Source organism: Penicillium subrubescens (genome assembly GCF_028828155.1).
Source record: "Penicillium subrubescens strain IBT 31985 chromosome Unknown utg000001l_segment0_segment0, whole genome shotgun sequence".
Taxonomy (NCBI): domain Eukaryota; kingdom Fungi; phylum Ascomycota; class Eurotiomycetes; order Eurotiales; family Aspergillaceae; genus Penicillium; species Penicillium subrubescens.
This window is the reverse complement of record NW_026643151.1, coordinates 1640258-1663391: the sequence shown is the minus strand read 5'-3', so window position 1 is coordinate 1663391 and position 23134 is coordinate 1640258. Positions and strand designations below refer to the sequence as shown.

Genomic DNA, 23134 nt, shown 5'->3' with positions numbered 1-23134 from the left:
TGGATCTCGTTCCTCAGAGACGGAGCTGATAGCTGATAGCAGGTGCAAACAAGCCAAACATTCAAAACAGTGGGGCATGTTTGTACAACGTACGATGAAGCTAGTCTAAAGGGACCTTTGATGTAGATTCTAATCTACATGCAAGTCAAAAGAAGGTGGATCTGTGTGCAGCAATTTGATTGCTCAAGTGTATATATCTCAGTAACCGCCCAATGTGCTGGGATGAGATCCGTATCGCATTATATCCTCAAGGGGCATCTTGAGCTAAAGAAGGCGCCTGAACATGCGTCTCAATGCACGTATAGAATTCCTCCCACGAAGTGACCAGCCTCTGGCAGATGATGCAACCCTCAGGAAGTGGCTCCTCTTTTTGGAATGCATCCATTTCCTCTCCATGGATATCTCTTTGATGTTGATCCTTCATATGAATCATGAATTTGTCCTTTCTTTGGAACGTCCTGCCACAATCGGACTCGGAACAGACCAATCTGAATCGAGGAAAGTGCAGATCCCTTACATGTCTTTGAAGAACATGCCTGTTCGAGGTCAACGAAGCGCGATTACACAATGGACACTGGAAGCATCTTCCATTGTCAGAATTGCTCTGGTTGTTCTCGGGAGGCTTTGAAGTCGGGGTTTGCTCTTTCCCTGTCGCGACGGACTTGGGATTGTTAGGGAATATGGGAACGACATGTTTTGACGTAGACTCAAGCTTTGTGTCGTGATATCGAGACCGAGGAGGGCCATCTCTAGAGCGCTCTGCTGCTATTAGAAGTAAACGGATTGCTTCTTGCTGATTCCGGATAGCCCAGGCTAGGGGCGTACGACCTTCTGCGTCCATGGAGTCAAGACGGGCACCTTTTTCCAATAAAAGCTTTACCACGACCACGTGTCCGTTTTCTGAGGCCCAAGACAGTGCAGTTCGACCAAGCCTATCCCTGGTCTCGATATCCACATCTCTTTCTCGAAGAAGCTCAACCACCTCAACCCAGCCTTCATAGCTTGCCCATAAAAGTGGTGTTCTGCCATATTCATCTCTGGCCTCAGGGTCTGCACCCTTCGGGAGAAGCGCTTTGACGATTTTGAGGTGCCCCCGATATGCCGCCCACGAGAGAGGAGTTCGATTGTCGGTGTCTCTCGTATTTGGGTCGATTTTGTGCTCGAGGAAGCAATTCAGAGTATCTAGATGACCCATCGACGCTGCCAATGATATTGGTGTCCGGCCGGTCTTATCCTTGGAGTTTGCGTTGGATCCGTGCTCCATGAAGAAATCAACCACTTTGGTATGACCGTTGTATGCTGCCCAGGCTAGGGGAACTCGACCCATAGAGTCCTTAGTAGAAGTAAGATCGGTATTCGCAGGATCGAAATCCTTAAGCAGACAGGTAACCACACTCAGTAGCCCAAAATATGCAGCTAGATGTAAGCCCGTGAATCCAGGAGGTTCGTTGCGGTTGTATCCACTGTGAGTGAAGTAGCCGCCGATGTAAAAGAGCCCTTGGACGCAGGCATCGACTTTAAGTGTGTTGCTCAGGAATTCAAGCATCAGAATCTCATCGATCGGTTGATTGCGAGCGTGGTGTCCCCAATTCAAACTCGCATAGGAGTATAGAGGGTATCTGTGGAGCCGTGCTTCGAAATTGGTTTGGGTTGAGCAAATGCCTTCTTCAAAGACATCAAAGGACAGATAAGTGACGCATGTTGTGGCAATTCTGCTGTGTGCATCTGGAAACCAGATTGTCCACTTTCTCTCGAAATACTCCTTTGCCGTGGCGTGGACCAGTCTAATCACGTCGCCCGAAGAACGTGATACGGTTGTGACCAAGCCTGCACATGCAGAGATGATGTCTTCCAGATCGGGCATATTGTCATCGTAAAATTCCGACTCGCCTAGTTCCACGGCTAATGCATTTCGCAGCTCTAGGGCTGTGAGAGGTCGTTTTGCACAAGTTATCCACGATAGGACCTCTTCGGCTAGCTTTCGCTGGTCTCGGACTTGACCTTGAATTCGTTCCATAGCTTTGTCGTATGCGGTATCGTATGCAATATCGTAATGACTGGCAACGCTTGTCAAGGCGTCAAGCTCTTGTTTCATCTTTCTGGGCGAGGACTTGTGTTGTAAGGATTCCAGCATGAGTCGCGCGAGAAGGAACCTAGCTTATGATTAGCATGTGCCATAAAAACCTCAGACTTAGCATAGACTCACATTCCATCGGCGGCATCGGTGGTTTTATGTACAATATCTTCTTGTAGCTTTGGATCCCGCGAAACGAAAGAAGGCAATATACTCAAATTACCCCAGAGGTACTCCATCACATCCGACATAGCTGCACGAATTTCACACGTTGGCTTGCTCTTGAACCTGGCCGTTATTTCAGGAATCAATCTTGACGTTGCCAAAAAGTTGAGACTGTTTGACGCCTGAAGCTCTAAGATGAAATCCAAAAGCCGCGTTACTGTGGAAGAGTGGCATTCATCCAACGCGTCGATGACAATAAAAGCCCGAGAGCACTGGTTTAAAGTAGCTCTGAAAGTCAGAAAGTATTCATCGAGTGATGGTCGGGACCCTCGACCCTTGTGCTTCTGAAACAAAGCTTTAAGGCTTTCGGGTACTTGTGGCAGACCCTGTGCTAGCTGGCGCAGCAGACACGCGAGTATACTCTCCAACTTCTGGCTCTGATCGTCATGGGTCTGGAAGCTGCAGAAGAAATATGCAATGCCAACAGTCTGGTCATTTTCGTACCGAGTGTTTAGCTCTTCGATAATCACGGACGCCAGAATCGACTTTCCAGCTCCAGGGATACCAGGGCAGAACAACGTCGCCCAAGGCTTTGATTTCCAGTCTTGAAATATGGATGATTCAAGAAGCCACTCTCCAGTCCCAGGTTGACGTTGACTAGCATACTCACTCTGCACTTCCGCATAACCCGTAGAAGACAACCAGTCAAGACAAGCTTGATGCTGTTCGTCTTTCTGGTGTTCCAGCAATTCCACGACATTGTCGCGAGTGACGCGGCCATTTATACCCTTAAGGAGGTTGATGTTATAGCAAACACGATCCTGAAGATCCCGTACTTCATCCTGATCCCATCTCAACCGCTTCCAAGCCTTCTTGACACCATGGCCGGTATCTATGTCGCTATATCGCTCAAGTGCTCTTTCAACTTCAGCGAGGACATTTCCACAACTGGTCGCTATTTTTCTTATGTCGTTCTTCAGCTGGGTGTCGAGTACCACGTTGGTCAGGGCGAGATCTTCATCATGAACCACAATAGAGAGGTTTCGAACTCTAGCAGCTTAGCAGTGAGTAAATGCGCATCCGCAAAGGTTATGAGGGAATCTCATAGAAAATGGTATGACTGTACTGTTCGGAGAGCGCGTCAAATTGAGCCGGCGCATTAACAAATCGTTTTCGAAGCTTGTTGGCTTGTTCGAAGACAGTGAGAAAGTCGCCAACGCTGAAGCCGAAGCTCATAATGACTTCACGCCCGTCTGTATGATCACATCGACAAAGATTTGAAGAAATTGATCTTGCGATGTGCTGAGTCCAGCTGATAAACTTGAGCGGGGTGGCCAAGCCAAGCGCCTGACAGGCTGACACTGACGCTGCTTATATCGGGTGTTGTTTACCGATTGGACAGCGTTGTCTGAGCTTTGGGGAAGCCGGTGAATATGATGAGTGAAAAAAGTCTAGCGTCGTATTCCGCTGAAGAAAATTTAGATTTTCTTTCAAAAATATAATCCAGATGAATGTCCAATTGATACCAATCTACCAATGCAAACTCTATATGCAATAATCCCGCTATGCCCACTCCACAATAAAATGCCACGTAAACTCCACCAAAAGGTAAAACAAAAAAGCGCCTAAACATGCGTCCACCAAAATGCAAGATATTGCTACAACCATAGAGTAGTAATGTAGGTTTCAGAAGAAGTCCTGCTTCGCCAGCCACTCCGAGTCCATCGCATATGCAACCAGATCCGCCGCGCAACACATATCTTCGTGACCATGCTCGAGATCCAAAAGACCAAGAACATCCTTCAGCCTATCCTCGAGCGTCTGCTTGAGTTGTGAGACTCGGGCATGAATATCTTTGGTCTGTCGCTGTCTGACAAGATCACCTTCCACGCTAATGTCTTTCGCCTTCGGCGCCTTGCCCTTTGACTGCGGACTCATTGCCAGATTTGGAGAGCAAGATGCAAGGGCTCTGCGCTGGGGCGCAGAAACGGGTTCTGTGGGCTCGGGCTTGCGATTCTTCAAGAGGTTCTTGAGCAGGAAGAGAAGCCAGACAAGGTTCGTACGCGGCACGTACTCCGCCCAGATACCTGGGATGTCCGGGGTCTTCTCTGTTTCGGTTGGGTTACCGGTGTATAGTGTTGCACGCATATAGCGATATGTGTCTCTCAACAGGGCTTCATCCTCGTCTTCACCAATGGCATCGAAAATCTGCCTCTTGTCTAGATCGGACGATGCGATCTCTACGATACCCTCAGGGTCATCCGGTAGATCTGCTAGACGTAGATCAGCGCGCGAGAGCGAGTAGTCGATGATGGTAGTCTCAAGACAGCTGTAGCCAAAGCCACTAGGTGAAGATTGGCGTGCAATGTCGAGTTCTGTTGGAGGATTCATCTTGCCGTCTGGCCGAGCGGAGCGGATACAGACATTGCCCAAATGAAGATCGCGATGCTATAAGACAGTCAGAAGATGACCATGTGTCAATACAAACGCTGGATGAACTCACCTCAAACATCGCATATTCCTCGGCCCTCGCCAAAGCCATCGCCACGCCCCAGAAAATATCATAGATCTGGAATATCGAGGACCAACAAAACTTCTCCAACTCGCATCCCGCATCATCCATCTCAATGATAGCCCACAACTGCGTATCCGGATACGCCTTCTTACTAGACGGATCAGGATTCCAACAGTCATCCTTCGTCTCTTTATAATGATCCCACGCACTCTGGAACGACTCCGGGAAGCGACCTTGCACAACATGTATCTCTCTGAAGCGTGCAAAGCCAGGAATCGGATCCAGGTACTTCAACATCTTGACCTCGGAGACAATTTCAGCGATGGAAGTGAAATTCTTCGAGCGCGGCCCACGTTGTGCGCAGAGCGGGACCACTTTGAAAACACCATCACCATATGCGCGGAGTCTAGCAAGCTTAGACTTGGAGACTGGGGGTCGAGAGGCTTCGTCGCGGAGGTGGAGTTTGTATACTTCGCCGTAGGAGCCTTCGGCGAGTTTGGCAACTTGGAACATTGTTGCGGAGCGGGAGGCCCATGTGCTGAATTTTTGGATACTTTGAGATGCAATGGGAGATAGAGCTTCGTTGAGGATAGGACGAACGTAGGCGTTTGCTTTGGTGTCGTGGACAAACCCGGATGATCTTCGTGCCGAGGGATGAGTTTTCTTTTTCCTTGGTGTTTTCCTCTCTATGGCCGGAGTGTCTCCTTCCAGTTTCTCAGTATTTGAAGATCTCTTCTTTGCAGCCTGCTGGTAGATTCGAACTTCCACCATTGTCTCGTAGAACCGTTGTTTCGAAGCTGGCGCTTTGGGTGGCGAACTCTCGCTGGAGGAGTTGATAGATTCCGGTGTGATTTTCAGACTGGAAGCCAATTGCGCTAATAAAGCATCTTCAATGGTGCCATCTTCCTGGATCTCGTTCACCTGGGATGCAGTGTCGGGATCCTGCTGCTCAGGGACCAGCTCATCGTTGATTGACACCTTGGCCAGCTTTGTCTGGAGGGCCTCGACGGTGTCATTCATATCTGTAGGCACCGGCTTTGCTCTTGCAGGGCTGTTTTTCTCGAAGACGGCTCTTGGTGCGTTGTTTCGTCGTTTGCCGTAGACTTTTCGTTGCGAGACCGTTCTGGTGGTGGGTTTTCGGGGTTCCATTGGTGTCGCGTGACCCGTCAATGACGAGGAATTTCGGGTCGACATGGTCCCTTGGGTGAGCGAGAACCTCAAATGCTGATATATGAATGTTGTTGAGCTTACCAAGTGGTAGGAGTATGAATTAGAGAAAAGACGGTGTGGAGCGCAGCGATCTTAAATGGATTCAGACGAGTCGGGCGGTATTGACGTTTAGCCAAAAGCGGTTTAGCGCATCGTTGCCGTGGAAAGAGGAAGCTCGGCATGTGACCAATCACGGGGCTGCCCTGCAAAGAACATCTGCTATCGGGAGTCTACTTGCCGTTTTTACGTCACTTGCACTTCGACATGAATATTGCTGATCGCCTGATTTACCGGGGTATTATTTACGAATGCGAAGTTCCTAAAGTCTTAAATAGGTAATTCAACAGTTTTGATCGTAGAATGTGCCAAACGTTGACAGCCAGTATGGATCTATAGGTCTTGCTCGGCTGCGCTTTGTAGCTGTTAGATCGTCTCCCGTGAGCCCCATCAATTCTCGCGCTGAGTTTCAAACAGCAGCACAAGAGAATCAACCTCAGCGACCATTGATTCCTCGAGTTTCTTTTGGGCAAGTGACTGGTCATTCATATCGGACTCGAAATGGAATGGGGGATATCGAAGGAAACAAAGAGACGAAAGGGTTCGACGCCCACTAAGTACGTCAGACCTGGTGCCGTGATAGTTAACTTAAGTTAACTAACTACATTCAAGTGTTTAGTCATCGATACAAGGAAAGGCGGAACAATGGATTTATATGAGGCTCCAATCCGGGTGCTTGTGATACTAATTTCAATCCTGTAGATGACCAAGTCCTAGGTCAAAGTAGCCTTGTTGACTACTATTTTGTCAATAGAGCTGCAGGCAAGATGAGATCAACTTGCACGAGAATCCTCCGTCGAAGATGCGTTAAGATGTGCATAACGGGCCCCTCTCGGGGCCCCTCCCTTTACGCTCCACTCTAGCAGTGATTCGCTGACTAGAAACATGATCCATCCGCCCGTGGGCTGGGCTCTGAACTCTCCGGACTTCACGTTGCTGTACTTCGGAGTCCCGATCGGCACGGCACTTGGCCCTTTCTGGCCCGCGTTCGACCGCGTATGGCAGGCAGGTCGAGGCCTTTTTGTTTCGTGTCGCGTCCAATACTTTGTGGATGTATTCCCCCCTTCCCCAGGTTGCGACTAAGCGGGCCCCTTCCAAAGACTTGAAGCAGCCAGTGGACGCACTTATGCAGGAGTAGCCAGGGCAGGGAATGTGAATGGCTCCCGGAAGAGTCCAAGTGGGAAGGGCATCGGGCCTGGTCGGAAAGGGTGGGCCCTAGTAAGAGGGAGGGAGAAGTGACGTACTCAGGGAGATCCGGGCGCAATCACGATGAATGAAATCCGAAGATAAATCCAGCTAACCGTTAGATTTGGATTCATGAATAGTTTGAGTTAAGAGAAATACTCGTAATCAAGGTTGGTTAGAACCATAAAAACAAAGAAAAGGTGAAACTGGGAGTGGTTGTCAAACAAGCCGAGAGGTACTGAATACGGAGTTTCTTAGTTGTGGTGTGGTCGGGGCACGCGAGGGCCTGTGTGACCGAGAAACCGTGACCCTCGGGAAGCCTCTGCCCTTTTTTTCACATTCACTTTCCTCTTGCTTTGCTTTCGCCTTTGCCTCCACCCTCCACCCTCACTCCCCCTCTACCCCCTTCAATACTGATTTTTGTCTCTCTCACTTACGCTCTGATTACTCGACACGGTTCGCTTGCTTGCCTCTTTCTCAATGCGCGGGCATGGCGTTCAACTTCAACTGGTCGCCGTTGATGGCGGACGCGGGCTTTTACACTCGCGCCCAAGATCTGCTTACTGCCGCGCTCAATAAATCTCCCAAACCGCCCATCATCGTCGATGATATTATCGTGACCGAGCTCAACCTGGGCTCTATGCCCCCCAACCTGGAGATTTTGGAAATTGGTGATCTGGCTGAGGATCGCTTTCGCGGCATCTTTAAGATGTCCTATTCCGGCGACGCTTTCTTGACCCTCAAGACCCGCGTTCAAGCCAACCCACTCAACACATACCTCCTTACCAGGCCTTCGTTTGCATCGCCGAAGCCTCTAGCTGCTGCGTGAGTTTCTTACAGCTGTGCGCGCCTCGGGCGCGAAATCTTTTTTCTTTTTATGCCTCTCGCTAATTTGCGCAATCACATGTAGAACTCCACTCACCATCCCTCTCCAAATCACCCTCTCCGATTTCAAGCTCTCCGGCTTTGTGATCCTCGTCTTCTCTAAGCAAAAGGGTATCACCGTGGTCTTCCGCAATGATCCCCTCGAGTCCCTCAAGGTCTCGTCGACGTTCGATTCGATCCCATTCGTGCGCGACTTCCTACAAAAAGAAATCGAAGCTCAACTCCGCATCCTGTTCATGGACGAGCTACCCGCTATCATCCACCGATTGTCGCTTCGATTGTGGGTTCCCGAATATCGCGCGGGGGGGGACATCAAGACTCAGAACGACAACACGGAATCTACTGCGGAGGGTCCCGGTCAAGATCCATTGGCAAGCCCCCCACAGGATCCTGTGGATGCGATGGGAAATGCTTTGAATGAATCGCAAATTGCATCCCTCTCTCTGGATTCCTCCGTTGAGACCCATTCGCTGTTCTCGCAAAAGAACCTCCTCCGTCTCGCCGCCCTGACGGACTCCCAACGGACGTTGTCGCTTTTCACCCCCTCCATCCAGGAAGTCGTATATCGAGCATGGACATCACCAGTTGACCCCAGCGAAGCTGCCGCTAGCATCGCCTCGCCCCTGAGCCCGACGCTTTCTCGAACACATTCGCAAATCGGCAGTATGGCCTCGTCGATCCACGAAACCGCTAGTGTCACCTCTTCACACAGCCGCCCATCTCTGTCATCGGCACACTCGTTCAGCAGCTACGGGTTGAATCTGGGAACCGGACGCCACTCAAAGGCTCACTCCCGGAGACGGAAGAAGCGTGTGGTGGACCTGCGTCGACCTAAGACGACCGATGACGCCATGAGCGTGAGCGACGACAGTGCCATGACAGAATCTTCCAGCCCGCCATCCATCTACTCTGCACCCCTGCCCGTTGTCAACGAACAGTCCGACGACCCTGTTACCCCACCTTTGTCCCCGGAGACCGATTCTCACCTGCCGATCATTCCAGAGCGATATCGGACTAGTGTCTCGCGACCGACCCTTCGGCGCAGCACTTTGACTCGCGACAACGAGGATCCATCCTACTCCGTTGAGACCATTCGTCCTTCCAAGGTTGAGGATGTGGAGGCAACCCCCCGTGCTACCGTGCGTGGTGGTTATCAAAACGAAAAGGCCGAGGCGGGTCCTTCCTCGGCCACCGCTCGGCCACCCTTGCCCGCGACCATTCTTCCATTCACCAAGGAAGACAATCCAACCGGCGACTCTGTCGACTCTCTTCTGGTCGAACGATTGGCTGGCGAGATTGCTCGTCGTATGCGCGAGGAGAAGCTCATGGCAAACAACGCCTGCAGCAACTTCTGGTCTCGTGCGCAGGACGACGCTCCTCCCCCGGCCTATGGCCACTAAATTTGATGCGCCACATGCATCGCCACTCCTTACTCTTGATTTCCTCTCTTCTCTCTCTCGAGCAAGACTCGAGCTTTTAATGACGGCTACGACTTTTATTTGTTCACTCTTTCTTTTTTGTCGTTTTTGCGTTGTTTTAAGAGCGGGATTGTACAAAAATTTGGGTTCTTGCGAAGCCTTGGCGTCGATTATTTTTTACCTTGGTGCTTTTTTCGCGGGATACCACCAGTACTTTTGTACAGTCTTTGGATTTGGGATACAGGCTGGGATATAACGGGTATCGGATTGGAACATTGGAAATTTCACTTTTTTTCTCCTCGCCAGCAGTATCCTATTTAGTACTTTTGAGTAGTGACTTGACAGCTGCCAGTCGACCCAAACCTTCATTTACTGGGTCTGACCGTCTTATCGCGGGAGGTTCGTAGGTTCGCAGGTTCGTAAGCAGTGAGCACCGCCTAAAACTGCCCCCCGGAGATTTCGTGGGGCCGCTAACAGCCAGCCCAGCTTTAGCTCCGCACTTCATTTCTTTCCACCTCCTTTCCCTTCCATCCACCATCGTGTCTCCATTGCAACCATGGCGGGCATGTTCAAGAACGTGTTCGGCTCTCAGCCCTCGGGAGCTGCTAACCCAGACGATGGTAAGACTCAATCGGCGCAATTGACCTTCAATCGCAATGGCAATGCGAAAGACTGACCACCTTTCCATAGACTTCGCCGACTTCGTCGAGGCCCCGAACCCGTCTCCTGCATCGCTCGTCGCCGACACGACCACTATCCCGGCCTTCAGCACCGGAGGTGCCGTTCCCTATACGAAATGGTATCGCATCTGGGAGCGCACCTCGCCTAGCGACTTCATGCAGGAGGCCATAATCATGCCTTTCATCCTGGTGGTTGTCCTCTTCCATCTCTGGGGTACGCGCAAGAACCGCCGCAAGGTGCGGGACTGGGCCAAGGCTCATATTCCGGCCTTGCAGAAGGAGTTTGCCGTCGTTGGCTTCGATGGTATCTCCCGCTCGGGCCCTGAGGAGGTCACCGTGGAGCTGGCCAACCCGGAGAAGCTGCTGAAGGAGAAGTCGGCTCACGAGTTCGCCGCATATGCCACTGGGCGTCAGAATGTGGCTTTCCTGGATATCGCTCTCACCATGCCCAAGCGCTACAATCCCATTACTTACATCATGGAGTATGTCTTCAGCTTCTTCTTCGAGACCTGGGAGGCTCCCGCCGAGAAGTACGAGGCTTTGATGTACGCTTTCGATGGCAAGGAGAAGGACCTGGTTCCCGTTCTCGCCAAGGAGTCTTCATCTCTCAAGGTGGCCAACTCGACCTATGATGGCTTCATCTGGGCTGTTGTGCACAAGAGCCACATGCGCAAGTTCCGCACTGACCGCTACGACGCTTCCATCACTTTCTCCAAGGATCACCCCAAGCTGCCCTCCTGGGTTACCGTGATGAGCGAGAGCGCCGAGATCACCGATACTCTGCTCACCCCGGAACTTATCCAGGCCATTGAGCAGGCCGGCAATGACTTTGAGTTCCTGATTGTGACTGACCAGCCCATTGACAAGCCCACCAAGTAAGCCATATTACCAGACATTTCTTCGGTCACTCTACTAACACCAATTCTAATATAGGATTGACGAGACCGTTCCCAAGAAGCGCATCCAGCTCTCCGTCAACCTTTCGTCCGGCTACGAGTCGACCCTTCCCTTGTTCAACCAGTTCCTGCGCTTTGCCGACAAGCTCGTCTCCGTCGCCCACTGGCGTGGTGAGGTGATGCGCAAGATCCGCAACGTCCGCGACGAAGAGATCAAGAAGTTGCGTCGCGTCGAGGAGGAGGAGAAGGCCGAGGAGCGCAAGCTGGCCGCCGAGAAGATCAAGAAGGAGGAGCGCGAGCGTCTGCTCCGCGGTATGACCGCCGAGGAGCAGCGTAAGTACCTCGATCGCGAGAGCCAGAAGGGCCAACGCAAGTCGATGAAGAAGTACTCCCGTAAGGGTTAGATTTGATACGACTGAGGAACCGTGCCCGCTTGATTGGGCTGATGCCGGAGAATATGGGATAGGAGATGGAGACGGGGACCTGGGGAAACGTTCACCTTCTTTTTTCCCGCTCGTTTGGACAGCAGGCGAAAAAAGCGAGGGGAATTGTCTTACTCTGCCTTACCTTTTGATACCTTTTGCGCTCCCCAGATGTATTCATATTTGATACTAGTTGTCAACGGATTTGGTGGCTGGTTGTTCTTTTTGGCAACGGCGGGTGGAATTGCAAATTTTCAATGAGAATCTATTCTAATTTTACCCTGTTTGCAAAGTTTAGAATGGAGCTTCTGGTAGGGAGTGGCCAGGCCGTACTTGCCCTTCGTCTTTCTCGTAACCCTAAAGCCTCAACATCCCCTCTACTTTACTAAACAAACACACATCCTTACCATTTCCATTCATTGCATCCATACACAATCATTCGACAGTCAATCTATTGATACAAGACATGCATCAACTCAATCTCTTACTCGCCGCTATCCTCTCCAAAGCAGCCCTATCCTCCACAGCACCAATCCCTCAACCCCAATCCTACCACTCGAATCCACACAAGACAGCAAAATGACACCCCAACTCCCACACGGAGTCGTCATAAACAACTGCACAATCCCAAACACAATCGCAATCGCCTTCGACGACGGACCATACATCTACACAGAACAAGTACTCGACATCCTCGCCAACGCCAGCATCCACGCAACATTCTTCCTAAACGGCGACTGGAAAGGCAATATCGATGAACTCTCGCACATCGTCCAGCGCACCTTTGCAGAGGGACATCAGATAGGTTCTCACTCGTACGTTCCCGACTCCCACCACCCATCCCATCCTATCCCATCCCATCCCATCCCATCCCATCCCATCCCATCTTATCCTATCCTATCCTATCCTATCCTATCCTATCCTATCCTATCCTATCCTATTCTCCACCTAGATATTTAACAACTAACCAACCACAATCATATCTATCTATCAACAGATGGAGCCATCTCAACCTAACAACCCTCCCCTACAAATCAATCCTCACAGAAATGACAACCCTCGAATCCGCCTTCCTCCGCATCCTCGGCTTCATCCCCACATACACGCGCACACCGTGGTTACACGTCAACGAGCTCATGTTGAGCGTCATGGCGGATCTGCGGTACCATGTTATCGGGGCGAGTATCGTGACGGATGATAAGGTGTATGATTCGCCGGAGAGGAGTTGGAAAAGTTTTGAGCTGTTTGTGGATGGGTTGGATGGGGGCGGGAGTATTGTGCTTGCGCATGATTCGCAGGAGAATACGGCTGCAAAGTTGGTGGGGAGGATGATTAAGGAGGTGGAGAGTAGGGGGTTGAATGGTATGTTAATCTTTAATCTTTGAATTAGGTTGGGTTGGGTTGGGTTGGTACTTTTGGTTGTATTTTGGGCTGACTGGTTGGTGGGTGGTAGCTGTTACTGTTGGCGAGTGTTTGGGACATCCGTCGGAGTTTTGGTATAGATCGGGGTAATGGGGGTATGTGGTGGTGTCAATTGCTAGTGTGAGGATCAAGTATTCTTACTGAGGGATTGCAAGAGTGCTGAATTCTGATACTGAGGTATTATTACAAGCGAAATGGAAAGTTGTGTTGCTTCCACCTTGAAAGAGCATCTATAAAATGGTGGCGCAGCGCACACCTCCGTGTTTACGTCACACAGAATAACCTTAAATCTTCGCGCGCCATCTTCGACACTTCACCTTATCCTCACCCCATGTTAAAGGATTATTCACTCAATCTATGTCAGATCTCAGTACAAAATTCAAAAATCTTGCCCTTGCACCCTGACATGCTATCCGAAACTGTTGTGCTAGCTGGCCCGTCCTGGTGCCAGCCATGAGCCAAGAGGGGGGCGAGTATACATCCCCCAAGTTCGTCCAGTATACAGGCCAACCTTAATCTGGAGACAGTTCCACATAGACAATTACCAAGGTAATGAAAATAGATGAAACATGTGAGTATGAATCTCTTCAAACTCTCAGACTGTACAGTTGGTAAATCTGTGTCCAAAGCCCTAATCAACGAGCATCAAATCTTGGTAGACCAAATCTATTCATATCTAAATTCTAGCCTCGACCCCATCTATACGTCTAAACGCGCCGAATGCATCAGATCAACGAAAAGGGAAGTCATCATAACGTGAAAGAAAGCCCAGACCCGCTTAGGCCGGCATGCTGGCAACATCTCCTAGCCCCTCTGGACCGATGGAGATATATACACAGAGCTTCCGAGAAATTGACGAAGAGAAAAGAGGATGGGAAGACTCGCTTACTGCTTGCCAAAGATCTTGACACGCTCCTCAACAGGCTTCTGCACCTTCTCGCCAGCAGCAGCCTCGGGACTACCGAAGACGAGTTGAGAAATCAGGCGCCATTCAGTGGGGATGTTCCACTTTTGGGCGACGGGTGCGTCGATGAGGGGGTTGTAGTGTTGCAGGTTTGCGCCGAAGCCGAGGGTTTCGAGGCCGGTCCAGACTGAAGGAGGAAGAAAGGCGTATGTTAGTTGGGGTTGTACGTGCGGTGGTTGTCATTGTGGTTGGGAGGGGAGGGGGGAGGGGGTTCTTACGGAAGTACTGGTGCATGGCGTTGGAGTGCTCGGCCCAGGGCTCAAAGTGAGCCTTGTATGTGGCGAACTTCTCCTGGAAGGGCTTGATGTGGGCGGGGTCTTCGTAGAAGAGGACCTGTTGATTGGGTTATGGTTAGTATAAAGGTCTTGCAATTGCAATTGGTTCTCCTTCTGGACTCAAATCAAGACAGAAATGACTGATAGAAACGACAGAAACACATACAGTGCCGTAAGCGGCCTTGAAACCCTGCAGCTTAGGGAGGGTCTGCTTCTCAAAGACCTCCGCGGGGACAGCACCAGTAGCAACGAGGCCCTTGAAAGTCTCGATAGTGATATCCCACAGGTTATCGTGCTCCTCACGGAGCAGGACAACCAAACGGGTGGACTGGGTGTTGAACGAGCTAGGAACGTTCAAGATAGCAGCGTTGACGAGCTCCTCGATCTTAGAGTCAGGCACGGGGCTGCTCTTGCCGAGCTTGTAGATGGTGCGGCGGGACTGGGCCGCTTGGATGAGGGCGTCGGTGGTAGACATTGTTGCTGGGGAGGAAGTTGGAGATGAAGAGGTAAATGAATTGGGCAGGGACGATGTGAAGGATCGTCGTTGGAGGGGCAGATGGCTTGTTATCTGTGATGGCGGGGTTGGGCCAGCTAATACTGCTCGAGTGCATGTGGTGGAGCCGAAGGTGCGGCAATGGGAGTGGAGCTTGGAAGCCGATCGAAGTGCGCGAGAAGCCATTGGATTGGATTGTTTAGATTGGTGGTGAACGAGGAGGGTGGGTGTTTTCTCATATGTGTTGGTTGATTCTTGTAGTTGGGGTCGATGGAAGGGTCCTTTAGGGCTTCTGGGCGGGCTTAGCTAAGGGGAAGTAAATGATGACGAAGGGCTTTGGAATCCAAGTTTAAGGTGAGAGATTCTTCATGTTGAGAATAGCGGAGATGCAATATAAACCCAATTCGGGTTTTCCATGGAGACCAGCGGAATTAAATGCGGAATTACGGGTTTGGCTGATTAATGCTAAGGTGAGAGTGTATTTTTGTGAATCAGCATTGACACACACCCCCGATCGGATGAAAAGCTCCATGGACTCCAAAAGATGCCCATTATCAAATTATCCCCAGAAAAGACATCTCTAGACTATTTTCAATTTGGTGGGATCAACGACTCATTGCTATTATTTTTATTTCTTCCCCGGGATTGACCAAGCTTTGATCGGCAGAGCGGCGTTCGTACCTGCATCATCCTTACGAGCTCTACATTAGTACATATGTAGTTCGTTGCGACTCTGACACTAAAATATGAGAACGTCTGCGAGCGCCACACAAATGCTGACTTCCTGCTGATAAGTTACCTGAAAGGTACTGGATGGATGCTGTGGACTTGCCAATATCCTCAGGGGTTCTATGGAGGAGGAGAGATATTCAAATGAATATTCTATACTGTACATATTGCGTTTGCCACGAGGCTCTTCTGCACGGGTCCCAGCGTATTGGTATCGAGTCCCCCAAGGGGGTGCCTGGATTATTCTGGAAATCTTGGCATCCAAAGCCAAGAATAGAGCTTATCGGATTCGCTTTCGAACCGAACCAGAATCAATAGCGCCATGGCATGAAAAAAGGGGGAAACACCGATGTTCCGACCTCTGGGGCGGGGCCAAGATTATTGGACAGGATTGGTGTAAAATCCAAACGTGGCTGCTGACTTCTAATCTCCAGGATAAAAGATGAACCTGGGCGAGAATTGGCGAGAACCACAAAACACCCTCTCATTGGCCAGGAATGAGACAAAGTCCGGAGCTAACAGTTATAGCCGTATTTTTAGCCTGTTCGATGCTTTCTTCTCGGTCATAATACCCTCAAAGAGAACCGCCTAGACTGCTGAGATTCTGGGAAATGATTCCTTGGCCAACCACGCCCCAGTCTAACCAACACATTCCCCAATTACCGAGTAGTGAGATGAAAGACCCTGAAAGATGCGGTGGAGGCAAAAAAGAGGCTCAACGGGGAAGGACTAGACTGCTTACTGCCCAGCCATGGGCCTACATAAGCCTTAGACCCTGATACCCTTGACGAATTCCTCTGTTTTTTCTTTCTCTAGTTCTTCATTCAACTCAAAACCCACCCTATACAGTCACTCTTTTACCCTTGGACACTGTTCACCAGTCCGACCATTCGTTTTATACCCACATTCTCTCCACATCCCAATCCAAAATGCAGTTCAAGCTCCTCGCCGCCCTCCTCTTCGCCGGCACCGCCCTGGCCGCCCCCCAGGGCACCAGCACCTCGTCCTCCTCCAGCGAGGACGACTCTATCCTCCTCGACTCGGTCCCCAGCTCCATCCTGACCGTCATCGCGACCGCCATCCCGGCGACCTGGTTGGCTGACATCATGGACCCCTCCTCCAGCGCCTCCATCATGTCCGAGATCGAGGCCGGCACCCTGCCTGCTTGGTACAACAACCTGCCCAGCAGCGTCAAGGCCTGGGCTACCAGCGCCTACGGCTTGGATATTACCGCTACTGACTCAGCCAATGCCGCTACCACTACTGCCGCCGGTGCTGTTGCGACCGCGACTGGTGCTGCTACCACTGCTTCTACCACTGGTTCGGTCGAGTCTTCCAGTGCTGCTGTGAGCGGCGCTGTTTCGTCGGCTACGTCCGTTGCGTCCAAGGCTACTTCTGCTGCGGCTTCGTCTGCTCATGCTTCTGCTACTTCTACTGGTGGTGCTCCCGTTGCTACTGGTGGTGTTGCTATGAGCATTATGGGTGCGGCTGGTATTCTGGGCCTTGCTCTGGCTCTGTAGGAGGTTGTCTTCTAAGGGTGTGGTTGTGTTGTGTTGTTTTGGTAGCACGATGTAGGGATAATGTTTATAAGGCTATACCCACATACAAGCAATCATCTTTAATAATCATGAATATTCTCTTCGTACTCACCTGTGGCTACTTGCACTAGATAGACCTCCCGAAGAGAATATGAACCCGGTTGATGTCTGAGTGTGTGAAATCCTGGCAGATGCGACAGGAAGGACTAAGACCCCACAGCTAATCCCCTCTCTGTCCTATGTACTCCGTAATTCCATGAACCATATAATCTACTTCCTCATCGCCCGAAACACAACCAAATCCCTCACAGGAGGATCCATCCACGCCAACTCAGCCCCACCAACCAGCGTCTCAATCTCATCAAACCCGCACTTCTGCAGCACCCGTATAGAAGGTGTATTCTTTGCATCAACCTTCGCCTCAATATAAGCCGCATCGGGCCGGAGAATGAAATAGTGCCGCACAAAAGCAGATACCGCCTCCGTCGCGTATCCCTTCCCCAAGCCGATGGATGGAAAATATATCCCAGTTCTGGCACGGGGTCATCTTTGTGAACGCCTACGATGCCGATGACATGGGATTCCTCAGCGCTGAGAGGTTCCTGCTGGGAAGAGGAGGGGCGGATGAAGACGCCGTAGTTGTCAACGCCCGGGCGGGATTTGTCAGGGACGATGCCGGTTATTCTGCCTTTGGTTTCTTCGATTGTTTTGCAGAAGCCTCGGGAGCTGGATTGGTTGGTCAGAGCTTGAGTCTGGATTTAGCGTACGGTTTATGGGTTGGGGTTGTGGATTACCTCCATTGGGTGGTAACGGGATCGGACCAGATACGGTGGAAGCCCTCGAGGTGGGCGAGATCGAGTGGCTCGAGCCTCAGGCGTGCAGTCTCCATCGCAGAGTATTGCTTGAGGTTAAGGTTATGCAGGGGTTGCGCTAGATCGTCTTGAAAGGGAAGATTAAGAGTCATATAGAGTGCGAGATATAAGCGGCTACAAAACGACACAGAGATTGAATCCATGGATACGGGCGCTTGGGGTTCCGCTAGTCTGGAGATGCCTGACACATGGTAATACGAGAGAGCCGAGGCGTATAAACCTATATATAGAGAACTACCTAATTATTGAAGGCTGCGCGACTAAAAAATTTATGTGAACGAATACTGCTAAATAAAATTGATTCCTTCACAATGTCCTAGTAATTCAAGACGCTCCTGTCCTTGGTTCTGTGTGAGACAATTCTATCGGTCGGTTCCCTCCTCAAGTCCTTCCCGTTTGTGGTGTCGCTTGGCTTCGGAGTTTCGGATGGATATGATTTCCGGGCGCTTGTCCTCAGCTGGAAGTATAGTTATAATGTACGGAGTAAACATTGTTACAAAGTACATGGTTATGGAGATTTCAAGCACCTTATTTTGGGTTAATATCTCCGGAATGATTATCTCGAGGCTTGTAAATACGAGAGCTATGAGATACAAGAAGTAGGTAAAGCTTTTATCCCAATGAATTGACTTCACCTTCTCTTTCCACATACAAAGCCCCAGGTTGCCAAATTCATCCGGCAATGCCCAGTAACTTCATCTCGATGCCATAACACATGACACAGTCAGACAGTCACCAATCCCTTCAAAATCTTCCCAGACAGTGTCAGGTAGATACATATTCGTCTGCAGTATCGTTCATTCTTTACCGGTTCAGATGAGGCTCTGCTGAAGTAGAATTTTGTGGCACTATCCAATCATATCCTATTCCTTTCCTGGGAATCACCATTTGCGATTCAACAAAAACCCTCGCTTGGGCCTTAGCCGTTGGCCTTCAAAGGGGGGCAGAGAAAGGACTCAAACGCCAATGAGAGGGACAAAAAAAGCTTATTTACATGTGACGAAGCTTTCAGCCCTATCAGCCTTACTGCTCTAAAATAGGTAGTAATCAGTAGATCGAAGCTAAGTCTAGAGTTATTTTAAGTTCTCTTGCACGCTGATCTCCATTCTAGTGTCAAACTGTCAAAATGTGCTCCGAACCGATGATTATCACGATATAGTGCTACGTGTTACGCTAAGTGGCGGGTGAATACGAGTAGTCGTCAGCCACAGTTCACCTTGAGCATAAAGGAAAGAGAAATTCGTAGTGTTGGAGAACGTGGTGAATTCTCCTTAGAATCGGTCTTTTTTGCGACTGTCTACCACAATGTCCTTAAACAACACAAACAACCAAAGCAAGGTAAGCCAATAGTTACTCTTTTAGCTCGTGCTGATCTCGTTATTTTTTAACTTGTGATATTGTCTGTTTGTGATAACTTTGTTAAAAAAAGTCTCTAGAAATTCTACACGCTATCTGCCCGTGAACAATCTAGTCATAGCTCCTCTACCTGCGATCAATGCGGCACAAAAGTCACGACACCTTTTTGTACCCAGTGTGGTAAGAAGATAGGAGGGTCTACCGATGAGTCCTCCCTCTGAGGTCAATGTGGTACATCAGTTACGACCCCCTTCTGCACGAAATGCGGTAGGAAGCGCATACAGCCAAGCCAAAACATAGCAGCGCGATGTGAAACGGACACCCGGGCCCTACAGGTAAATTCTAGAGGCGACTAAACTTTGCCATCCTGGCTACGAAACAAGAACCTTAGTCATTGCACGATCTTTTAAAAGTCTAGTGGAACGGAGCATTGCTGCCTGGAATTCTCTGGCTTATGCTAGAGACCCAGATATACAAATCCCCGTTTCTAGACTCTCCGACCTCTTGAGGAGCTTTGGCTCGGTCGATGATCTCTTCCGCTCCCGGACAATGTTCTGGTTCAGCCACGACTTTGGATTCTCCTCAAAGTCGCACAATACATGCTTAACGGTTCGGGTGACTTTGCCAAAACAGCAGATATGGAACCATATATCAACGATGTCCATGCTATCAAAAGTGAGGGGGTTCACCAAATTATCAAACGACGCGGGTATAGCTGCTCTGTGAGTCGGGATTACCGACTCCTCATTGGCTGGCTGAAGCTTCTCATTATCATGTCTAAAACTGTCCCGGAGATTCCTATGAAGAAGTTTATTCTGGACTCGCTCGAGCCTGAAAGTGTCGGCGGCTTAAAACATATGGATACGGGTATCAATGTTGACAAGACTAGTGGCATTGTGTCGCATAACGGCGCTGTTTATCGATTTGATCTTTTGTTCCCTCTCGACGAGGACGGCTTTCCCAAAGGAGCTTCATAGCCCGTGACCTGCGTCCGAGGGCGACAGAGGCACACAATACGGTACTAGACAGGATCTTTCCATGAAAGCAGCTGCGCTATGCAGGTGGAAAGGCAGCCAATTTTGGTGCCTGAAGCTCGGATTTTTGGCGTATATCTCGCAGCCCCTACATTCTAATGTTAATATACGAGTTGATTCGTTTGTTTAATCTTTCTAGCGAGCAAGGTACAAGTCTGGATTTTTTTGAGAGTTACGTTACATTTTCCCGTTGTCTTGTGTCTGCTAGCGTGGTTCATGATCGGAAAAGTCTGGTTTTACTTGATCCTCTACGGGTCCCATGGCGGATTGACACATATTTATGTGTGGTCGTTGATAGAGCACGCAGTTTGTGGCACTGTCGCTGGCCCACGTTCGACTTAAACTACCTTCGGTTAGAAGTCTAACCTGGGAACACTCAGGCATAGTTGGAAATTCTACCATGATAATAAGTTAGAGGCCAGGATAGATGTTGAGTTATTCACATACTCGATTAGATTCCCGTCAGGATCCCTGACAAACGCTCCGGATTTTCCCCACGGCCCCAGTTCTGTCTACAATTTTGGCACCTTCCAACACCTAAAAAAAATTAGTATGATGAGATCAACGACTTATATCTGCTATTGATACCTCAATCTTAGCGTCCTGGAAAGCTTGCAAAACCTTCTCGACATTCTCATCCGTCAAAAAGCACAGATCCGCGCTTCCAGGTTGAACCTTCTGGGCCTTGGGCTCGAACTCTTTCCCCGATTGATGGAGATTGATTTTTTGACTCCCAAATATGAGCGCGTTTCTAAGAAAATTAGTTTCGCTTCAAATTTAACTATGTTTAACGTAATATTGACCTTTGGATAGCGGGGTTGGCCGGCGTACTAAACACTTCGTGGCGCATACCCAGGTGGGTAGTATAGAAAGCTACCGTCTCTGGGATGGATCGCACTGTGAGGACAAGGTGGTCCAAGGACTTGACTGCAAATTTAGCTGCCATTGTAGAATGATAGGTGTGTATATTTGGCCGAGCTCCGAGGAAATGAAGAAAAATGACTCAAATACTGCAGGGGTAGTTAAATGTAAAAAGGCGCATTACTCATCGGCCCGTGGGCTGCCGTCAGGTTCTACCTAACAGCCGAGATCGGCTACATGCTGCGACGGGCGATTACATGCTTAGTCTATTTTACGAACGCACGATATTCCAGTAAAAACAGCTGCAGGATGCAGCATACCAACTGTTTTAGAATGTAGCACCTATCAAGGAAATAGGAAATGAAAATTGGCTGAAGCAATCAAGTAAGTCATGATATCTAGAAAACGCCGCGATGTTTTGGCGAGAATGACCACCAAACATACAAGATAGCAAATAGCTGATCTTTATGAGGGCTTGGTAAGGGAACCGTCCTCATGCACTTGAATTCCCTCTTCGGAAAGCTTGATGGCTGTTGAAAGGTTTAGATAGACGACGCAAATACTCCCGAGGGCAAAATTTACGAATGCAGCAAGGGCGGTGCTATCCGCATTTTGCTGTCCTTGTCTGGTCCTGGACGCGTGGCCTTCTTTAGCCAAGTTTCGGCACCTTTTCCATCGATATCTGATTTTCAACAAGGACCCTTCGTCAATATCCCTAGAGGTGCCCCCAACGACAGTATGCGTCATCTCGTGTAGTATGACTTTGTCCAGAATCGACTCGAGATCAGTGGTTGATAGTACAATATTGTGGCCAACAGCCCAATTGGCGAGAAACTCGATAGTCCTTGCCTTTTTATTAAGGTATTTGGCGTCTATCAATCCCTTGATCTTCTTAGCCCATTCAAGCATCCATAAGCAGAGCTGAATCTGAGAGGCTTCATGATCTTTCGTCCAGACAATAGTGTAAGCCAAGGTAGGAGGTTTCCAGCCTTGGCAGGCTGCGATACACTCGCTTTTGACAAGAGCCTGGTTGACATCTAATGCACTGATTCCCAAATTAGGTTCGAAATAGGTCGTGGTTTTTGATCTCAGGACTTACCATTGTCATAATAATTTTTCTTGTCGTCTGTCTCCTCGGAGCGAGATAAATCGCAATAGATCACGAGCTGTTTGACCTTGAGCGGTAATTTTGTACTATCAAATTGGAAATTCCTTACATTATCAGCCTCGTTTAAGCTAGCTTCGACGTTGCGGTCTTTCGCAGAGACGAGCTTCTTAGTTTCGCGAATCATAAATAAGTATAACACACAAGCCACACAAGCCGAGCCTTTAGCCCGGTTCGAGACATATTAGCTAAATACTCCACTAGAGCACATGTGGGTGTTAACTATATACAAAATAGAAGGGTATAATTAACGACTGCACCTTTTCTAAAAAACTATATACAAAAACAGTGAACTTACTAGTTATTAGTGAGAACTTCGCTATACGATAATAGCTAGGAGATATTACCTACGATAAACTACTTAAGTATAGCGGGGCCTACATACTACAGTAGACTGTAGTAGGGTCTTTAGGGGTCCCAGGTCATGGGTGGGGCAAACTCTTTTCAACACGCTAAGCCCACCCCGAGGCCGACAAGCTCCTGCCAAGAAATCACTGGGCATCTGATCTTACCTAGTACCAAGATCTTCTCGAATCATTCCACCATTTGTTCCACTGTCATGTTTGAGGCCATTTTGCAAGATGGCGAATTTTTTTCATATCGCAGCCAGATTAGTTTCTCTTATCCTCCAAAGCGTGACCTCGACCTGAAGGCTTTCCAAGGAGTCCATTCTGGCGAGGATTTTCCATGCGGCGTCCCAAAAGTAAGGTATATCAAGAGGATATTCCCAAGCACCCATAGCTAGTTGTTGACCCTCAGCATCAATGGTGAATAGATTTAAAGGGAAGGATAACCGGATAGAGCGAATTCTGTCTAGGCGCCGGGGAAGAATAGTACGCTCAAGGTCGACAATAGTACGAGTCTGCCGGAAACTCAAGAAATTTTCGGAATAGAGAATATCAATAGCCTCCACGTATCT

General features: G+C 49.4%; 11 protein-coding genes across 11 annotated transcripts; 5 read left to right on the top strand and 6 right to left on the bottom strand.

Annotated features, from left to right (window-relative positions):
- Positions 1–247: 247 nt before the first annotated feature.
- Positions 248–3475, bottom strand: N7473_000521 (ankyrin repeat domain-containing protein; the record flags this gene model as incomplete). The annotated part of the gene is made up of 3 exons (XM_057146461.1): positions 248–2153; positions 2207–3289; positions 3366–3475. The coding sequence occupies 3 exons, from the start codon at positions 3473–3475 to the stop codon at positions 248–250; spliced, it is 3099 nt and encodes a 1032-aa protein (XP_057014347.1).
- Positions 3476–3925: 450 nt separating this feature from the next.
- On the bottom strand, positions 3926–5948 carry N7473_000520 (uncharacterized protein; the record flags this gene model as incomplete). Its single annotated transcript, XM_057146460.1, has 2 exons — positions 3926–4687; positions 4743–5948. 2 exons carry the CDS (start codon positions 5946–5948, stop codon positions 3926–3928), a joined length of 1968 nt encoding a protein of 655 aa, XP_057014346.1.
- Positions 5949–7695: 1747 nt separating this feature from the next.
- Positions 7696–9808, top strand: N7473_000519 (MDM34 family protein; the record flags this gene model as incomplete). The annotated part of the gene is made up of 2 exons (XM_057146459.1): positions 7696–8030; positions 8116–9808. 2 exons carry the CDS (start codon positions 7696–7698, stop codon positions 9488–9490), a joined length of 1710 nt encoding a protein of 569 aa, XP_057014345.1. The 3' UTR covers positions 9491–9808.
- Positions 9809–10022: 214 nt separating this feature from the next.
- On the top strand, positions 10023–11792 carry N7473_000518 (CCDC47 family protein). The gene is made up of 3 exons (XM_057146458.1): positions 10023–10128; positions 10199–11063; positions 11122–11792. The coding sequence occupies exons 1-3, from the start codon at positions 10065–10067 to the stop codon at positions 11486–11488; spliced, it is 1296 nt and encodes a 431-aa protein (XP_057014344.1). The 5' UTR covers positions 10023–10064; the 3' UTR covers positions 11489–11792.
- Positions 11793–11953: 161 nt separating this feature from the next.
- Positions 11954–13018, top strand: N7473_000517 (chitin deacetylase; the record flags this gene model as incomplete). The annotated part of the gene is made up of 3 exons (XM_057146457.1): positions 11954–12321; positions 12504–12868; positions 12960–13018. Coding segments are annotated over 3 exons (792 nt in total), but the record flags the coding sequence as incomplete, so codon positions are not given.
- Positions 13019–13813: 795 nt separating this feature from the next.
- Positions 13814–14846, bottom strand: N7473_000516 (nitroreductase family protein; the record flags this gene model as incomplete). Its single annotated transcript, XM_057146456.1, has 3 exons — positions 13814–14019; positions 14111–14225; positions 14334–14846. 3 exons carry the CDS (start codon positions 14844–14846, stop codon positions 13814–13816), a joined length of 834 nt encoding a protein of 277 aa, XP_057014342.1.
- Positions 14847–16318: 1472 nt separating this feature from the next.
- On the top strand, positions 16319–16909 carry N7473_000515 (uncharacterized protein; the record flags this gene model as incomplete). The annotated part of the gene is made up of 1 exon (XM_057146455.1): positions 16319–16909. The coding sequence occupies one exon, from the start codon at positions 16319–16321 to the stop codon at positions 16907–16909; it is 591 nt and encodes a 196-aa protein (XP_057014341.1).
- Positions 16910–17197: 288 nt separating this feature from the next.
- On the bottom strand, positions 17198–17948 carry N7473_000514 (GNAT family N-acetyltransferase; the record flags this gene model as incomplete). Its single annotated transcript, XM_057146454.1, has 3 exons — positions 17722–17948; positions 17467–17653; positions 17198–17422 (listed from the first exon to the last, which is right to left on the bottom strand). Exons 1-3 carry the CDS (start codon positions 17940–17942, stop codon positions 17198–17200), a joined length of 633 nt encoding a protein of 210 aa, XP_057014340.1. The 5' UTR covers positions 17943–17948.
- Positions 17949–19754: 1806 nt separating this feature from the next.
- Positions 19755–20132, top strand: N7473_000513 (uncharacterized protein; the record flags this gene model as incomplete). Its single annotated transcript, XM_057146453.1, has 1 exon — positions 19755–20132. One exon carries the CDS (start codon positions 19755–19757, stop codon positions 20130–20132), a length of 378 nt encoding a protein of 125 aa, XP_057014339.1.
- Positions 20133–20651: 519 nt separating this feature from the next.
- On the bottom strand, positions 20652–21135 carry N7473_000512 (uncharacterized protein; the record flags this gene model as incomplete). The annotated part of the gene is made up of 3 exons (XM_057146452.1): positions 20652–20726; positions 20778–20940; positions 20993–21135. The coding sequence occupies 3 exons, from the start codon at positions 21133–21135 to the stop codon at positions 20652–20654; spliced, it is 381 nt and encodes a 126-aa protein (XP_057014338.1).
- A 380-nt stretch (positions 21136–21515) lies between these two features.
- On the bottom strand, positions 21516–22342 carry N7473_000511 (uncharacterized protein; the record flags this gene model as incomplete). Its single annotated transcript, XM_057146451.1, has 2 exons — positions 21516–22087; positions 22150–22342. The coding sequence occupies 2 exons, from the start codon at positions 22340–22342 to the stop codon at positions 21516–21518; spliced, it is 765 nt and encodes a 254-aa protein (XP_057014337.1).
- Between the last annotated feature and the right edge of the window lie 792 nt (positions 22343–23134).